General features: G+C 40.4%; 1 protein-coding gene across 5 annotated transcripts in view; it reads left to right on the top strand.

Annotated features, from left to right (window-relative positions):
* agap1 (ArfGAP with GTPase domain, ankyrin repeat and PH domain 1) overlaps nt 1-18,039 on the top strand; it is a 210,179-nt gene that overhangs the window by 87,100 nt on the left and 105,040 nt on the right. For all 5 annotated transcript variants that reach the window (XM_062041900.1, XM_062041909.1, XM_062041927.1 and 2 more), the window contains 3 exons: nt 8,321-8,448; nt 13,032-13,187; nt 13,262-13,354. In XM_062041900.1, coding sequence (XP_061897884.1) covers nt 8,321-8,448; nt 13,032-13,187; nt 13,262-13,354 — 377 coding nt within the window. The remainder of the gene's footprint in view (nt 1-8,320; nt 8,449-13,031; nt 13,188-13,261; nt 13,355-18,039) is intronic.

Genomic DNA, 18,039 nt, shown 5'->3' with positions numbered 1-18,039 from the left:
ACATTTTGTGATGAAGCTTACAAGTTGTGGATCATTAAAGTTTGTCTAAGTCTAAGTTACATGCGGGGATTTCTACCGTTGTTGCTGCTTGTCCAGAACCGTGTCCGGCGCTTAAAAGGTCAGACAGGAAAAACCATATTGGAGCACCTCCCTTTGGGGAGAACATTCATCCTTTCTTGTCCTCCCTCGGGGCAGAACATTCATCCTTTGTTGTCCACTCATTGTTAAAAGTCAGATTTTCGCAATTTAATTCGATTTTTTTCAGGGTTAAATGAGTAGTCTTCTTTTACTCACCTCACTGCCACCTCCTTGTAACACTGCTGCCCCCTGTGGTGTGGTGGGAGTACTGCATACGTTAGCAACCCTAGTTTGAACTCTGCCAGTTGAATAATAGACCTGCGCTAAATCATCACAACCCCACTAAGCATTAAATGATCGTTTTATGTCTATTGACCAGTGCACAGGTGTCTAACTTAAAGCCCGGGGGCGAGACCTGGACCGCCACATCGTTTTATGTGGAAATTATATCTCAATAAAATACTTTATCTGTCTTACTAAATGATTTCGTTCTTTCCGTTTTGAAAGGGAAACATTTATCAATTGCATACCGTATTTCCTTGAATAGCCGCAGGGGCGTTAATTAATTTAAAACCTCCTGTCACTCCGGCGTTTACCGGAAGCCTGCGGGATGGCTGTGCATGCGCTAATTATTTTAAAACCTCTTCTCACTCCGGCGTTTACCAAAAGGAATGCGGTAAATTTAGGCGTGCGCTTTGAGTGTGATGTAAGCATACCATCATGAAAAGCACATTTAATTAAAAAAAACGTTATTATGGTCTTACCTGTACTTATAAATGGAGTCCATTTGCAGCTCCTTCTGACCAAAAGCATCGATAATTTGGTTATAGAAGTCTTCCTTATTTTCTTTCTTCAGTTTTAAAAGTCTCTCTGTCTCGATGGAGATATTCCTTTAATTATTACCTCCTGCTTCCATTGAAAGTCCAGTTTAGAAAACTGTTTTATTTTAGATACCGGTATGTAATCCTCCATGTTAAAAGTTCAGGCGAGAGGGAAAAAAAAGACGATCTGTTGCTGCGTGTAGTCACTTCTTCTGCAGTACCGGAAGTCGCAAGAAGGATCACTAGCGCCCTCTACCACCAGGAGGCGGGAGTCATTTAATGACTCATACCGTATTTGACACATGCAGCTACGGTATATTAATAAAACATAGCTGCTTACTGTTCTCTTTAGCATACTGTACCAGTATTCAATAGCTTGGACCTTAAATCCTACTGAATAACTATTTTTCTTTTTTCCTTTGTGCGATTGTAAACTACTGAAAGCAGCTTCCTCCATTTTGAAAATGAGGACAGGTAAAGCGTCACTCGTGACGTAACAAATTTGACCCGGCGGAAATTCTAGACATATGCTAAATATTTTGCGAAACGAGTTTGACCCGGCGAAAATTATACACATGCGATAATAAAATTAATATTTTGCGAAACAAATTAGATCGGCCGTTAATAATGAACCGGCGATAAGGCCAAGCATGCGTTAATTATTTTGAGAAACGAGTTTGACCCGGCAGTAATTCTAGACGTGCGAATACTATATTCCCCGCTCCAATTCAAGGAAATACGGTATCTTTTAAACTTGAGTATTATTTGATCATGCGACAAATACTATACTGTAGTACTCAAATAATTTTGTCAAAATAAAGGTAAATACGTTAATATCTGCTTGTCACCTTGACTTATGATTTCATAGCAAGTTGTCCATCTATTTGTAGTTAAAAAATCTACTAATCAAATGCAAATCCTCATGAGTTTATATGAGTACAGTATATATATATATATATATATATATATATATATATATATATATATATATATATATATATATATATATATATATATATATTAGGGCTGCAACTAACAATTAATTTGATAATCGATTAATCTGTCGATTATTACTTGGATTAATCGATTAATAATCGGTTAAAAGAGACAAACTACATTTCTATCCTTTCCAGTATTTTATTGAAAAACCCAGCATACTGGCACCATGTTGTGGACATTGGGGGTGCAGCATACACCAATAATAACACAGAAATGTAACTCATCAGAACTGAATCAGATATTGTACACGTTTCTGTTGTGAATAATAAAGGATTCATTTTAGGCTGCCTCTGAATAATAGCATGAAATATTCCAGCACCTTCATAACGTTTAGTTATACTAAAGCGTCACTCAAATCTAAATATATTTATATAGCTTTATCGGCCCGGCTACATTGATCCATTATGAAACCAACCTGAGATATTTCTGTCCGTTACGTTTATTTCTAAATTGGTAACCGTGCGTTTTCTCTCTCAAAACGGAGTCAAATGTGCCGGAGACACATCATCAGCCCCGCGTTGCAACAAAGGCAGAACTTTAAAGTTACTCACAAAAAAGCTGAACTCATGAATGCTTGTTGCCACTATGGACTTAAAAAGTTACGAACTGTGAGTTCCTCCCTTCATCCATGGCTGCAACATGTTTCTTCTTCAGGTGCTCCTGAAGCAATGTTGTACTTCCGTGCCATTTTGCAGGAAACACTCTTCTTTGAAGTCTTTAAAGTGAAGTGTTCCCACACTTTGGACCACTTAGGTCGTACACTTTTCTCCATTGAAGCAATAACCTCAAGATGTTTCTCCGCTAAACTATCCGTACGGTTTACCTGCACCATTTTTCGAATGTTTCCAGACGGCGTGGTCACGTGAGCTGCACATGACACATCATTGGCTAGCTTACGCCACCTCGTGAGACGTAGCCTCAGCGCCGCCCTGGTGCTGTTTTGTACTGTTTTTGTACTTATTTTGATTATTGTTTCTCAGCTGTTTGTAAATGTTGCAGTTTATAATTAAAGGTTTATAAAAAAAAAAAAAAAATGTTTTAAATAAAATACAAAAAAACCTACGCGCATGCGCATAGCATAGTTCCAACGAATCGATGACTAAATTAATCACCAACTATTTTTATAATCGATTTTAATCGATTTAATCGATTAGTTGTTGCAGCCCTAATATATATATTCACTGTTACAAGCAGCCCTCTGAACGCAGTCACAACTGACTTCAAATGAGTTTGACACCCCGGGACTAGTGTGTTAAATATTGCCGGTAGCTTAGCAAAGGCAGCATTCTTGCGGAAGAAAGAACATGGAAAATAATGTTTCAACTTGAAACGTCTTCTGTCACGTCACACTTGAACTTCACAGACTGCAGACTCAGCGGCAAGCCCCCCTGTCTTTATGTGCCGTCCCACCATAAATCTGAACTTGACGTTTCCATTAGATGAGTGGCCACCTCTCACACCAGGACTGAGATTGATAATTAAAAGGGATGATTGAGTGAGATTGAAAGATAAATTGCATTAAATGTGCAGTTTAAATATTTAGCACATCCTTATCATAACTGTTCTTAACCCTTGCATTGCCGCCTGTTGGGCACGCACACGCCAACCTAGCAAACAGCAGCTCCATCCAGCTTTATGTGGTATTTTTTTAAACATTTGTTGCTTTTCAGACACATTATTGAAACATATTGTCAAACAAACATCAAATGTGCTGGGTTTTTTTCCCCTAGTAAAAATAATACAAAACAATTTTGACTAGCAACGACATTTTGCTTTGTGTCATAAGAAAGATGCAACCTTAGCTCAGGGTTTGTTCAAGTTAAAGTAGCAATGATTGTCACACCGCCGAAAATGCATAATAAAGAAGGAAAAAAACATATAAGTCGCACTGGAGTATAAGTCGCATTTTTGGGGGAAATGTATTTGATAAAAGCCAACATTTGAAAGGCAATTTAAAATGTCTAAAGAATAGTGAACAACAGACTGAATAAGTGTACGTTATATGAGGCATAAATAACCAACTGGTATGTTAACGTAACATATTATGGTAAGAGTCATTCAAATAACTATAACATATAGAACAGGGGTCACCAACCTTTTTGAAAGCAAGAGCTACTTCTTGGGTAGTGATTAATGCGAAGGGCTACCAGTTTGATACACACTTAAATAAATTGCCAGAAATAGCCAATTTGCTCAATTTACCTTTAACTGTATGTTATTATTAATAACTAATGATATTTACACTTAATTGAATGGTTTAAAAGAGGAGAAAACACGAAAAAAAATGACAATTAAATTTTGAAACATAGTTTATCTTCAATTTCGACTCTTTAAAATTCAAAATTGAACCGAAAAAAAGAAGAGAAAAACTAGCTAATTTGAATCTTTTTGAAAAAATTAAAAAAATAATTTATGGAACATCATTAGTCATTTTTCCTGATTAAGATTAATTTTAGAATTTTGATGACATGTTTTAAATAGGTTAAAATCCAATCTGCACTTTGTTAGAATATATAACAAATTGGACCAAGCTATATTTCTAACAAAGACAAATCATTATTTCTTCTACATTTTCCAGAACAAAAATTTTAAAAGAAATTCAAAAGACTTTGAAATAAGATTTAAATTTGATTCTACAGATTTTCTAGATTTGCCAGAATTTTTTTTTTGAATTTTAATCATAATAAGTTTGAAGAAATATTTCACAAATATTCTTCGTCGAAAAAACAGAAGCTAAAATGAAGAATTAAATTAAAATGTATTTATTATTCTTTACAATAAAAACAGTTAATTTACTTGAACATTGATTTAAATTGTCAGGAAAGAAGAGGAAGGAATTTAAAAGGTAAAAAGGTATATGTGTTTAAAAATTCTAAAATCATTTTTAAGGTTGTATTTTTTCTCTAAAATTGTCTTTCTGAAAGTTATAAGAAGCAAATTAAAAAAATTAATGAATTTATTTAAACAAGTGAAGACCAAGTCTTTAAAATATTTCCTTGGATTTTCAAATTCTATTTGAGTTTTGTCTCTCTTAGAATTAAAAATGTCGAGCAAAGCGAGACCAGCTTGATTGTAAATAAATAAAATTAAAAAAATAGAGGCAGCTCACTGGTAAGTGCTGCTATTTGAGCTATTTTTAGAACAGGCCAGCGGGCTACTCATCTGGTCCTTACGGGCTACCTGGTGCCCGCGGGCACCGCGTTGGTGACCCCTGATATAGAACATGCTATACGTTTACCAAACAATCTGTCACTCCTAATCGCTAAATCCCATGAAATCTTATACGTCTAGTCTCTTACGTGAATGACATCAATAATATTATTGGGATATTTTACGCTAATGTGTTAATCATTTCACACATAAGTCGCTCCTGAGTATAAGTCGCACTCCCGGCCAAACTACGAAAAAAACTGCGATTTATAGTCCGAAAAATATGGTAAGTGTAAATAATAGGGCTTAAGCTCCAAACGGATTGTAACACAAAGGAAAAAAAACATAATTCCAACGACTTTATCAATCAGTTATGTAGAAGAGGAGTCGGTAACCTGACTAATCGTTGGGATTTTACTGATCGGTCCCGAAAATATTAGGATAATATGACATCATTTTAACCCCTAAATACGCCCGCACGCCTCGCCTCTCTTCAGGCATGCATCCCACCAGTCTCCACCCCGCAGCCACACACCACACGCGTGCTTGGAATGGTGTGCACATCCAGACAAAATAATGGATCCATGCCATTGCATCAAGGCTTTGAATGTTTTACAGCATCCACAACACCCAAAGTCTCTCCCACCATTACTCGCCCGTGATGGCAAGCAAATAGTCTGTGAACACTGCTCCAAAATACTCTTGTGCTTGGACTCATGTGGATAGAAGAGTTAGAGTACATGTGCAATGGCAGGGCTGTACTGTGTGGTAAAAACAAGGTGGTCAGCTAAAGAAGGATTTCCCCATTAATACGCTCTTTATCAAACACAACAAGCTTCAAACATGCTGCAACCATTATATATACACACACACACACACACACACACACACACACACACACACACACACACACACACACACACACACACACACACACACACAAGAAGCCATGACTCCACGCCATCTGGGAGTGACAGCCATGAACACCATATTCTTCAAGCCAAATGTAATTTCTAATTGTGAATAATATAGACGTTTATTTATTTGATCTCTTCTTTAAAACCATTAATGGTAACAAATGCTAGCCAGTTTTTCTTATATTTTTTTACGTACACTAAATAATTTTTTTAGCCAATGGCATACACTAGCTTTAATTTATAATGTCTTTATGATATTTCAATTGTGGATTGTTCCTATTTTTGTAAGGAAGCACCGTATTTTTCGGACTACAAGTGGCAGTTTTTTTCATAGTTTGGCCGGGGGGTGCGACTTATACTCAGGAGCGACTTATGTGTGAAATTATTAACACATTCTAGTAAAATATCCAATAACATAATTGATGTCGTTGACGTAAGAGACTAGACGTATAAGATTTCATGGGATTTAGCGATTAGGAGTGACAGATTGTTTGGTAAACGTATAGCATGTTCTATATGTTATAGTTATTTGAATGACTCTTACCATAATATGTTACGTTAACATAGCAGTTGGTTATTTATGCCTCATATAACGTACACTTATTCAGCCTGTTGTTCACTATTCTTTAGACATTTTAAATTGCCTAATGCACATGTTCCTTGACTGCACTTAAATGTAGAATATATGTAGAATATATTTATATTATTCATATATTATATATAATATATTATGTATATTATATTATTTATTATTATTATTGTCTATTGTGAGCAAACTGTGGTGCTGAATTCCCCCAGGGATCAATAAAGTATTTTCTATTCTTTTCTATTCTAAATGTCTATTCTTGCTGTTGGCTTTTATCAAATACATTTCCCCAAAAAATGCGACTTATACTCCAGTGCGACTTATATATGTTTTTTTCCTTTTTTATTATGCATTTTCGGCCGGTGCGACTTATACTCCGAAAAATACGGTACACTTAATGATTCCCAGCGCAGATGCAGAAGATAATCTCACCACAGCTAGTGTGTGTGTAACAATCATTGATACTTTAACTTTAACTTAATCATCTTAATCAAATAATTATAATAATTAATAAAATAATAATTTACCCAATCCTGCCTACTGTTTGAGGCTATCCGTGTCATGAACGGCCATTAAAGCTTGCTGATAACAAAGTACTGATTTGGGTAATGATCATCTTGTGTCCAACCTCGTCTTTAAAAGAGGTTGTGCCAGAATTGAGGTCAAGTCAATTTAGAAGTCATTATGTAAAGTAAAACCTGAAGTGGTCTGTTTTTTCACTTCATGGATTCTCTTGCCAGTGGGGGGTAAATGTTTATGATGGGCTCCTCATCAACCAAGTTTAACGAGCGCAATTAAAAGAACGGTGTTTATTGGAACAGAGCTAATGAACAAGTCACCACATACAAGCTTACCTCCAAGTTCCACAAGATGCTGATGTGTCGGTGCTTTGCCGCGGTACCCACCGCTGACTTGACTCGACTCGACTCGTAGACAAGCTTTGCCTTGCACAACCACTACTTATGGCTATTTACTATTTATAGCAAGCGACTACATAGCAGTTTTTTCTCTTCTTTTTTCGGTTGAATTTTGAATTTTAAAGAGTCGAAATTGAAGATAAACTATCTTTCAAAATTTAATTGTCATTTTTTTCATCTTTTCTCCTCTTTTAAACCGTTCAATTAAGTGTAAATATCATTAATTATTAATAATAACATAGAGTTAAAGGTAAATTGAGCAAATGGGCTATTTCTGGCTATTTGTTTAAGTGTGTATCAAACTGGTAGCCCTTCGCATTAATCACTACCCAAGAAGTAGCTCTTGGTTCAAAAAGGTTGGTGACCCCTGGATTAAATTCACAACAGTACTTTGAACTGTCAAAAGAAAGGCCTGTACTATGCTAACATCCTACCTTGCAGTCTTTGTATATCAATTGAGACTTTGTGACACACTCAGCTCAGTGACCACATCAGTTGTAAGTCTGGTCTCAGTCCCAGGATGTCAAAATGTGAACAACATGATGACGAGAATTGTTTTAATACCAATTTGAATAGAACCAGGGCATTCTCTGGTCTATGCCGTTTAATACTTGATACTATAAAAGAGCAATTGTGCACAAAGGACTGAGACATTGAACAGTTGAACATATGTCAAATGAAACTCACTTGTTTAGGTTATAGTGCATTTTAGGTTCATCCTGAAATGTTATTAGAACTTTCTGTAAAAAGTGTGTTCTTTTTGTGGGCGGTGTTGGAAGAAGAAATATGGTGACAGTGCTGTGGTACGCAATATCTCAGCAAAGCATTAACACTCGCGCCTTTTTATTGCAGTTGCTCAGAAGATCGTGGCCATTAGGAAGAAGCAGCAGCTGTCCATCGGCCCGTGTAAATCACTGCCCAACTCTCCCAGTCACTCGTCCGTCTGTGCCACCCAGGTGCCCAGCGTCCAGGCCAACCAGGTCAGTGGGACGACTTCAGATGCAATGTCTGCTTACCCATTACTTTGCCCCTCCTTTGTTCCTTTTGACCACGGGGACACAATTGTGTTCACAAAGCTACCATTCTGGTCAGGCAGTGCAGGGTGTGTACACCAGGTCATTAGCTACCACTCTGGTCAGGCAGTGCAGGGTGTGTACACCAGGTCATTAGCTACCATTCTGGTCAGGCAGGGCAGGGTGTGTACACCAGGGGCCGTACTTATCAAGCTTCTTAGAATGACTCCTAAGAAGTCTGCTAAGAGTTGACTTAAGAGTAAATAAATTCTTGGCTGAAAGCTGCACTTAAAAGTTAGTTATCAAGCGTCTTACTCACACTTTCAGCGAAGTGTAGGACTGAATCTTAAGTGTCACACTCAGAGCTGAATTACGACATTACTATGTGCCGTAAACGCAATTTTAGGTGACGTCATTTCTGTGTCCATAGAAATGACCAATCACGGAAGGGAATCCGTTGTCTAAGAATAAAGAAATATCTTGGAAATATTTCAGTGGACAATGGGAGTGTATATTTTGACAATAAACTACAAAATAATACAAAACAAACTAGTACTCACGCTAGTACTCACGCTACCGCTCCCTCTCTTCTCTCGCCCACACACTCACTGACGTCACTCACCTCACGGCCACACACATACGCTACTGTCATAACATTTTCTTTCCAATTCATTAATTAGGCAACTAATTTGAAACTGGTGTGGGTGGCTCTATATATACTAGCCCACTGCAGACACATGCAGAAATCAACAAGGAATCGAAAAGTATTAAATCTGTGACAAAAATAATATCCGCTCTGTCTAAACGATACCGTTTGATCAGCTGCTCGTCATCAAACAAATCCAGAACATCGTTCCGTTCCCTGAATGTTCGCACACGTCTCTCTCGCCTCAGTGCCATCCCCTGCTGGCAACTCCTAACCACTTAAGACACCTCTGAAGGTCTCTAAAATATGGTGGAGAGTAGGAGTGATTCTTAGACTTAAGAACGTTGATAAAAAGCTTTTATTCTTAAGTTTGAGAGTAGGACTAAATTTCGCAAATTCTCAGGACTTAAGTGTAAAATGGCACTCTAAGAAGCTTGATAAGTACGGCCCCAGATCATTAGCTGCGTCAACCAAGTAACTACACTCTACCAAGTACCAACCACTGCCCATTGAGGTTTTATGCCATAAGATTTATTTTACGCCTTTTCAATTTCAATATTTTCAACCCGTTTCTTAAAAAAATAACAAATTAAACTAGATTACTCCAAATACACTATAATTTTTTTACAAATACATTTTTGATATCAAATCAAATATCAAAATGATCTTAATCACCTTTATGGAATAAGCTTATTGTCACTTATTGGAGCTACAATGACATGAAAGTGTTGGTATTTATTTATACATCGTAAATGTTTGTACCGTATTTTTCGGACTATAAGTCGCAGTTTTTTTCATAGTTTTTTTCATGTTTGCTTATATTCAGGAGCGACTTATGTGTGAAATGATGAACACATTCTAGTAAAATATCGTATAATATTATTGATGTCATTGACGTAAGAGACTAGACGTATAAGATTTCATGGGATTTAGCGATTAGGAGTGACAGATTGTTTGGTAAACGTATAGCATGTTCTATATGTTATAGTTATTTGAATGACTCTTACCATAATATGTTACGTTAACATAGCAGTTGGTTATTTATGCCTCATATAACGTACACTTATTCAGCCTGTTGTTCACTATTCTTTAGACATTTTAAATTGCCTTTCAAATGTCTATTCTTGCTGTTGGCTTTTATCAAATACATTTCCCAAAAAAATGCGACTTATACTCCAGTGCGACTTATATATGTTTTTTTTCCTTCTTTATTATGCATTTTCGGCCGGTGCGACTTATACTCCGGAGCGACTTATACTCCGAAAAATACGGTATTAGGGTGTATTGCACACAAATCAAGTCACATGACACAAGAGCCAAATTAATGTCTCAACTAGGGTTGTCCCCATACCAATATTTTGGTACCTGTATCAAAATGTATTTCAATACTTTATTGAAATACATTTTGTATGTATTGTGTAGTTATAATTATATGCTTTTACTTGTAATTGTATTGAATTGTGGACCCCAGGAAGACTAGTGGGTTGTTGAGGCAACCAGTTAATGGGGATCCTTAATAAAAATCAAATAAAATACTTTTCTAAATAAAGGGGATCACAAAAATTGGAATTATTGGCTTAATGTGAACAACAAATCTTACAGTACATTAAACATATGTTGCCTATTGCAATCAAAGAACAATTGAGTCCTTAAATGAAATGTTGAACATACTAGACAACTTGTCTTTTAGTAGTAAGTAAACAAAGAAAGACTCCTAACGAGGTTTTTAGGGGATGAATGAGTGGTCCCTGACACATTATTATTTTACCAAACAAATTTCCCTTCTCCTCACATTTCTGTGATATTCTGCATTTAACAGCAGATTTATTATATTGGCCAACTATGTGACTCTGAACGTGAAAATCATATGCCTTATTTTTTTGTTGAGTTTAGTGATTATTGATGAAGCAATGTGTCGAATAATAAGTAGCAACCATAGTAAGATCCCAAACTTGTAGTAGACCTGCTTTCTTCCACTCATTCGCTCCTTATCCGTTCCAGCGTTGCATGCATGTTGCATTATTTGTTTTTTCTGATTATTATATTTTCGTAAAGGTGAGAAGCCATAATGGAAATCAAAATTCGATGAATTGTCCAGCCCTAATATCCGACATCAGTGGTCATCTGCCAGTTTTCTGACTTATTGTGTAGAAATATGGAACATAACTACAAATGTGCGCTTCATTTCTAACTGTTACAAAAAAGATCAGTTATAATAACACATAATGTTGGATATAGAGAACATACAAACACTTTATTTATTGAATCACAATTATTGAAATTCAATGACTTGTTGCATTTGTAAACAGCTAAAATGGTGTACAAAGTAAATTATAACCTGCTAGCCAAGAATGTACAACAATTCTACTCAACAACAGAAGAGTAGAAATATAACCTTAGAGGAAAATGTAATTTAAAACATTTGTATGCTCGTACAACACTTAAAACCTTTATTATATCTGAATGTGGAATTAAATGATGGAATGGATTCAGCAAAGAAATGAAACAAAGCAGCAATGTGATCCACTTTAAGAAACTCTTCAAACTACAAGTTCACACAAAGTACACACAACAAGAATTATGATGAACATCTTCAATCTTTAAAAAAAACAAGAGATAATCTCTTTCATCTCCTAGGTGAACCATAAATTAATTAACTATTTATTTATGAGAACTTTAATTATTGTGTACATGTCTAATATTTATTGATGTATTTAATATGTGTTTACTTACTTACGGTATATTTAGTTATTAATTCACTGTTCTGTTACAAACCGAGAACAAAGAAATGGGAAAACTGCTGTGGTATGAAAAGAGGTAGAATTAAATAAGATCTGCTTCTTCCTGCTCCTTTTCGGGCGTGCTGTAATGAAACAACTATATGTGATGTATTACATTTTCATTGTATTGTATGCATGTTCAAAATAAACTTCTACTAACTAACTTGCTAACTACTTGCTTGTACTTGACTGATGTAGTTGTTCTTAGTTTGTCTTAGTTTGTTTGTCTTTGACTGATGTAGTTGTTCTTAGTTTGTCTTAGTTTGTTTGTCTTTGACTGATGTAGTTGTTCTTAGTTTGTCTTAGTTTGTTTGTCTTTGACTGATGTAGTTGTTCTTAGTTTGTCTTAGTTTGTCTTTGACTGATGTAGTTGTTCTTAGTTTGTCTTAGTTTGTTTGTCTTAGTTTGTCTTTGACTGATGTAGTTGTTCTTAGTTTGTCTTTGTTTGTCTTTGACTGATGTAGTTGTTCTTAGTTTGTTTGTCTTAGTTTGTTTGTCTTAGTTTGTCTTTGACTGATGTAGTTGTTCTTAGTTTGTCTTAGTTTGTCTTTGACTGATGTAGTTGTTCTTAGTTTGTCTTAGTTTGTTTGTCTTAGTTTGTCTTTGACTGATGTAGTTGTTCTTAGTTTGTTTGTCTTAGTTTGTTTGTCTTAGTTTGTCTTTGACTGATGTAGTTGTTCTTAGTTTGTTTGTCTTTGTTTGTCTTTGACTGATGTAGTTGTTCTTAGTTTGTTTGTCTTAGTTTGTTTGTCTTAGTTTGTCTTTGACTGATGTAGTTGTTCTTAGTTTGTTTGTCTTAGTTTGTCTTTGACTGATGTAGTTGTTCTTAGTTTGTTTGTCTTAGTTTGTTTGTCTTAGTTTGTCTTTGATTGATGTAGTTGTTCTTAGTTTGGAGCGTTCAGCAGATATAAATTTTTACAAAATAATACTTTTCATTTCATAATGGCAGCTACACTTTACATCTAAAACAATTGTTTGGGAACGTCCAGCAGGCCAGATTGAAAAGATTAACGGGCCCCATGTGGCCCCCGGGCCTCCATTTGCCCAGGTCTGCTCTAACCATAGTTTGGGAAATGTAATTTTGACTCTGCCTGCATTTTCTTTTTGTTCCTTTTTGGATTCAGACGACAAACGGCGGGGGCGGCTTGAGTGACTACTCCTCATCAGTGCCGTCCACACCGAGCACCAGCCAGAAAGAGCTGCGCATCGATGTGCCGCAGACCACCAACACGCCCACGCCCGTCCGCAAGCAGTCCAAGCGACGCTCCAACCTGTTCACCGTAAGCGCGCGTGTGCGGTGTGATTAGCAACCATTAATGATGTCAAACCTGGTTAAAGCGCGTCCCTTCCACAGTCCAGGAAGGCCAGTGAGACGGAGAAGGATAAGAAAAGTCTGGAGGCTCGAGCCGACAGCATCGGCAGCGGGCGAGCTATTCCCATAAAACAGGTAAAACTTCCTGTCGGCTCCTTTTTCATTAAGAGTGAAATCACACGCTTGACATCAATTAGAGTGCCAGGCTCTCTCTCGGGGCCTCCGAGCGGATCATTAGGAGACGTACTCCTCCCATCCCTCTGTTCACCTACTTCATTGGCCACTTCACGCCATCAAGCTGCTTCCTTTGCTTTGGCGCTCTCGTCTGCAGCCGCGCACTTTGGCAGGCGCAACGGCGCTTTAAAGAAATAAAGGCCGGGCAGAAGCGGGCGGGGGAGCGACCTGCTGTGACAGCGAGGCGAGCGTCTGAATTGCCTCTTAATTTGCGGCAAATGTGCCACAGCAGCAGTGGGTGATCCAGCAGGGCTCCTCCCGACAAGCATATCAGGCAATTAGTGAGCGCTAATCATGACCCTCGTGTCGCCGCCGCAGCCTCGTTTGTAATCTCTTAATGAACAAATTGCATCTCTGATTAGGGGCTGTCACACCAGGAGAGAGAGAGATGCTACATGCCACTAATTGCCTCCGTGCCACTTCAAAACCCGGCGTCTTCCTCCTTTGCGATGGAAATGCGTCTCAGTGGGTGGAGTCAAGATGTTGATTCTGTTTGAGAGCGGTTGAATGTTTTTTAAGAGGAATCATCATTATTTTGGCCGATGGTTGAGCTCATGCAAAAGTCCCGCTGGAATGGTGAGCTGGTGGTCAGTGTGTCATCATCAAAGTGAGCTGGTGGTCAGTGTGTCATCATCAAAGTGAGCTGGTGGTCAGTGTGTCATCATCAAAGTGAGCTGGTGGTCAGTGTGTCATCATCAAAGTGAGCTGGTGGTCAGTGTGACATCATCAAAGTGTCCTCTTCATCCTGTGATCTCTGCTTCTGGTCTTCACGTCCTGTTGCGTCTTTGCCTGCCAGCTCAAACTACAAGTCGACCCTTCGGAGGCGCTGTCACTCATAAAGATTAGAGCAGAAATCAGTCGGACGTTGAGGATTTTTTGCGAGGATTTGAACTGTGTTCGTCTCACGCGTGCGCGCATGTGCCCGCTCACTGGTGGACCGCTTGATTGACACTCCTCATCTCATTAGAGCAACTCTTAGCCACTCGAGGTGACGCTGGTTCAGCCCGCCTCTTCCTAAAGAGAGCATTTTTGTGAGAAGCGCACTCATTAAAAACAGCGGTGGAGTCACGACAACAAGAACCGCCTGACCTGATTGGTCCTGTGCAGGTGGTGGTGTGTGTTGTCAGGGGGTCACACCATCATGTCTTCACTCAGTCATGGCACATTCTTGACTGCAAAACACAAGAATATCACTATTATTATATTTGTTTCCTTCACCACTGGACCTCATTCTTGGGTGAATTGTGACATTGTGTCTGCAGACGTGATCGTGAATGAAATGTTTGACCAATCTGCCCATTTAGTGGAATCCAGCAGATGCATATCTAGCGTTGACTCCTCCACATCTGGTCCAAGCTGCTAATTAACTGCTAATTGACACAGAGACAGCTAACAGCTCACTCAGGTCTTTGTCAGGCAGCTGACCAAGGAGAAATGTATATCTTCGATGATATTTAGAAACAATATTTGTGCGTGCGTGAAGGCATTTCCATTCATTGCAATTGTACACAAAGTGGATCATTTTCTTGCCATTTAAAGGCCTACTGAAATGAAATGTTTTTATTTAAACGGGGATAGCAGATCCATTCTATGTGTCATACTTGATCATTTCGCGATATTGCCATATTTTTGCTGAAAGGATTTAGTAGAGAACATCGACGATAAAGTTCGCAACTTTTGGTCGCTGATAAAAAAAAGCCTTGCCTGTAGCGGAAGTAGCGTGACGTCACAGGTTGAAAGTAGCGTGACGTCACAGGTTGAAAGGCTCCTCACATTTCCCCATTGTTTACACCAGCAGCGAGAGCGATTCGGACCGAGAAAGCGACGATTACCCCATTAATTTGAGCCAGGATGAAAGATTTGTGGATGAGGAACGTGAGAGTGAAGGACTAGCGTGCAGTGCAGGACGTATCTTTTTTCGCTCTGACCGTAACTTAGGTACAAGCTGGCTCATTGGATTCCACACTTTCTCCTTTTTCTATTGTGGATCATGCATTTGTATTTGAAACCACCTGGGATACTATATCCTCTTGAAAATGAGAGTCCAGAACGCCAAATGGACATTCACAGTGACTTTTATCTCCACGACAATACATCGGCGAAACACTTTAGCTACGGAGCTAACGTGATAGCATCGGGCTCGAATGCAGATAGAAACAAAATAAATAAACCCCTGACTGGAAGGATAGACAGAAGATCAACAATACTATTAAACCGTGGACATGTAACTACACGGTTAATACTTTCCAGCCTGGCGAAGATTAACAATGCTGTTGCTAACGACGTCATTGAAGCTAACTTAGCAACGGGACCTCACAGAGCTATGATAAAAACATTAGCTATCCACCTACGTCAGCCAGCCCTCATCTGCTCATCAACACCCGTGCTCACCTGCGTTCCAGCGATCGACGGAAGGACGAAGGACTTCACCCAATCATCCGTGCGGTCGGCGGCTAGCGCGTCTGCTATCCATCTCAAAGTCCTCCTGGTTGTGTTGCTGTAGTTCGCCGCTAATACACCGATCCCACCTACAACTTTCTTCTTTGCAGTCTCCATTGTTCATTAAACAAATTGCAAAAGATTCTTCATCGTATGGGCAGCTGTTTTCCGGCACCCGGACCTGAGGCCGAGGGTCTATGCCTTTTACCACCCCAGGCCCGGGGGGCCCTCCCGTTCATATGTCAGGACACACAGAAGTGAGCCAGGTCACCGAGCAGTCATCCAGGTCCGCCAGGCCACGCAAACCATTAGGAGCACGATAAATCGGGCAACGCAGGATCACGTGGTCGGCAGTCTGCTCCTCCGCGCCACACTCACACGTCGCGTTAGGTGCTAAGCCCCACTGGAACATGTTTGAGCGAAAGCGACCGACACCAGTTCGGAGGCGGTTAAGCCTCACCCAGGCCACTCGTGGTAGTGAGAGGCCTGGTATTGAGCCGGTGTCAGGTATGAAGTCACGGAGTCTGGAGGAGATGGTATGCTCCAGGTCCGTGCTCCATTTGTGATTCGCCCAGTGAGCCGCCCTGATGTTGTTGTCACTGCATTGCTGCAGGAGCTTCAGGGCGGCTGGTACCAGTGGGTCTCTGGAGGGGAGGCGGGGCGTTGGCTCTGAAGAGAGTGTGAGCCTTTCATGGAGCAGGTGGTTCTCATCCATGTTTGCCCGGCCCGCCAGAGTTGCTACAGCACCTTGGCGACGAAGCTCAGCGGGTTGGATGCCTGCTAAGATGGGCAGTAGCTCCACAGGGGTGGGGCGCAGGCATCCAGTGATAACACGCAAGGCTTCGTTGATCGGGACATCAAGTTGTTTAGAGTGAGCACTGCGCGCCCAGACAGGTGCGCAGTACTCAGCAGTTGAGTAGACCAGGGCAAGTGCTGCTGTTCGCAGAGTTCTTGCCCCGGCACCCCAACCGGACCCGACCAACCGTCTCAGCAGTGAGACGCGGGTGTTGAGTTTCTTGCGTGTTGCCAAGAGGTGTTTACGGAAAGTGAGCGACCTGTCCAGGGTGACCCCAAGGTATTTAGGGTCAGGGCGAGGGTCTTCAGGTGTAGGACGAGGCCGGCATAGGGTAAGGGAAGCCCCATCCGGCTTCCGCACCTCGAACCTGATCTCACGATCCGCTTCCCAATTGTATAGGTGGAAAGCTTGTGTCACCGTCTTGGATTCGCTGAGCTTCAATCTCCAGTTATGGAGGTAAGCCACTAAAGTCTCCATGTCCTGGCTTAGAGTTCCCTCCAAGGCCTGCCAGTCCCTGTCGGGGTGCAGCAGCGCGAGATCGTCTGCGTATGCGAACCTCCGTGAGACTGTGGCAGGCAGGTCGTATGTATAGATGTTATACAGGAGGGGAGCCAGGACAGATCCCTGGGGGACGCCATTTTTCAGGCGCCGCAACCTGCTTTTATCTCCGTTACTGGTGGTGAGAGTAAAGCTGCGGTTCCAGACAAGCTCCATGATCATTTTGACCATGTGCCTGTCTGGAAGCAGGCGGAGAAGTTTGCAGATGAGGCCGCGGTGCCAGACTGTGTCATAGGCAGCAGTCAGGTCTATGAAGACGGCACCGGCCTTCTTTTTCGCCTCAAAGCAGTCCTCGATGTTCTGGGTAAGGAGGGCGACCTGATCCACCGTGGACTTCCCACGTCGAAAACCCGCCTGCTCCCGGGGGAGGTGGGGGTCTATGATGGGCTCGACACGGGCGTGAATCAGGCGCTCGAGGACTTTAAAGGGGACGCAGAGCAACGAGATTGGTCTGTAGCTCGTTACGTCATCCTTTGGCTTGTTCGGCTTGGGGATAGCGACAACAGTGGCCCTTCTCCAAATCCTGGGGATCCGGAGTTGGCGCAGGCAAGAAGACAGGAAAACTCTCAGCCAGGACTTCATTGCAGGGGCAGCGTGGAGCACGAGTTCTGGGCAGATGTTGTCAGGCCCAGCAGACTTGCCTGGTTTGGTATACTGGAGGGCAGCTGTGAACTCCTCCGGTGAAAACTCACCGGAGATGTTACACTCGCTAGATGTTGTTGTCCTCCAGAGGTCTGCAGTTTCCTGGCGCACCGCCCGGGAAAAATCTCGATTTATCCCGGTATATGCCCCG

Source organism: Entelurus aequoreus, linkage group LG01 (genome assembly GCF_033978785.1).
Source record: "Entelurus aequoreus isolate RoL-2023_Sb linkage group LG01, RoL_Eaeq_v1.1, whole genome shotgun sequence".
NCBI lineage: Eukaryota > Metazoa > Chordata > Actinopteri > Syngnathiformes > Syngnathidae > Entelurus > Entelurus aequoreus.
Note: the sequence above shows the minus strand (reverse complement) of the source record. Positions and strands in the feature narration are given on the sequence as shown.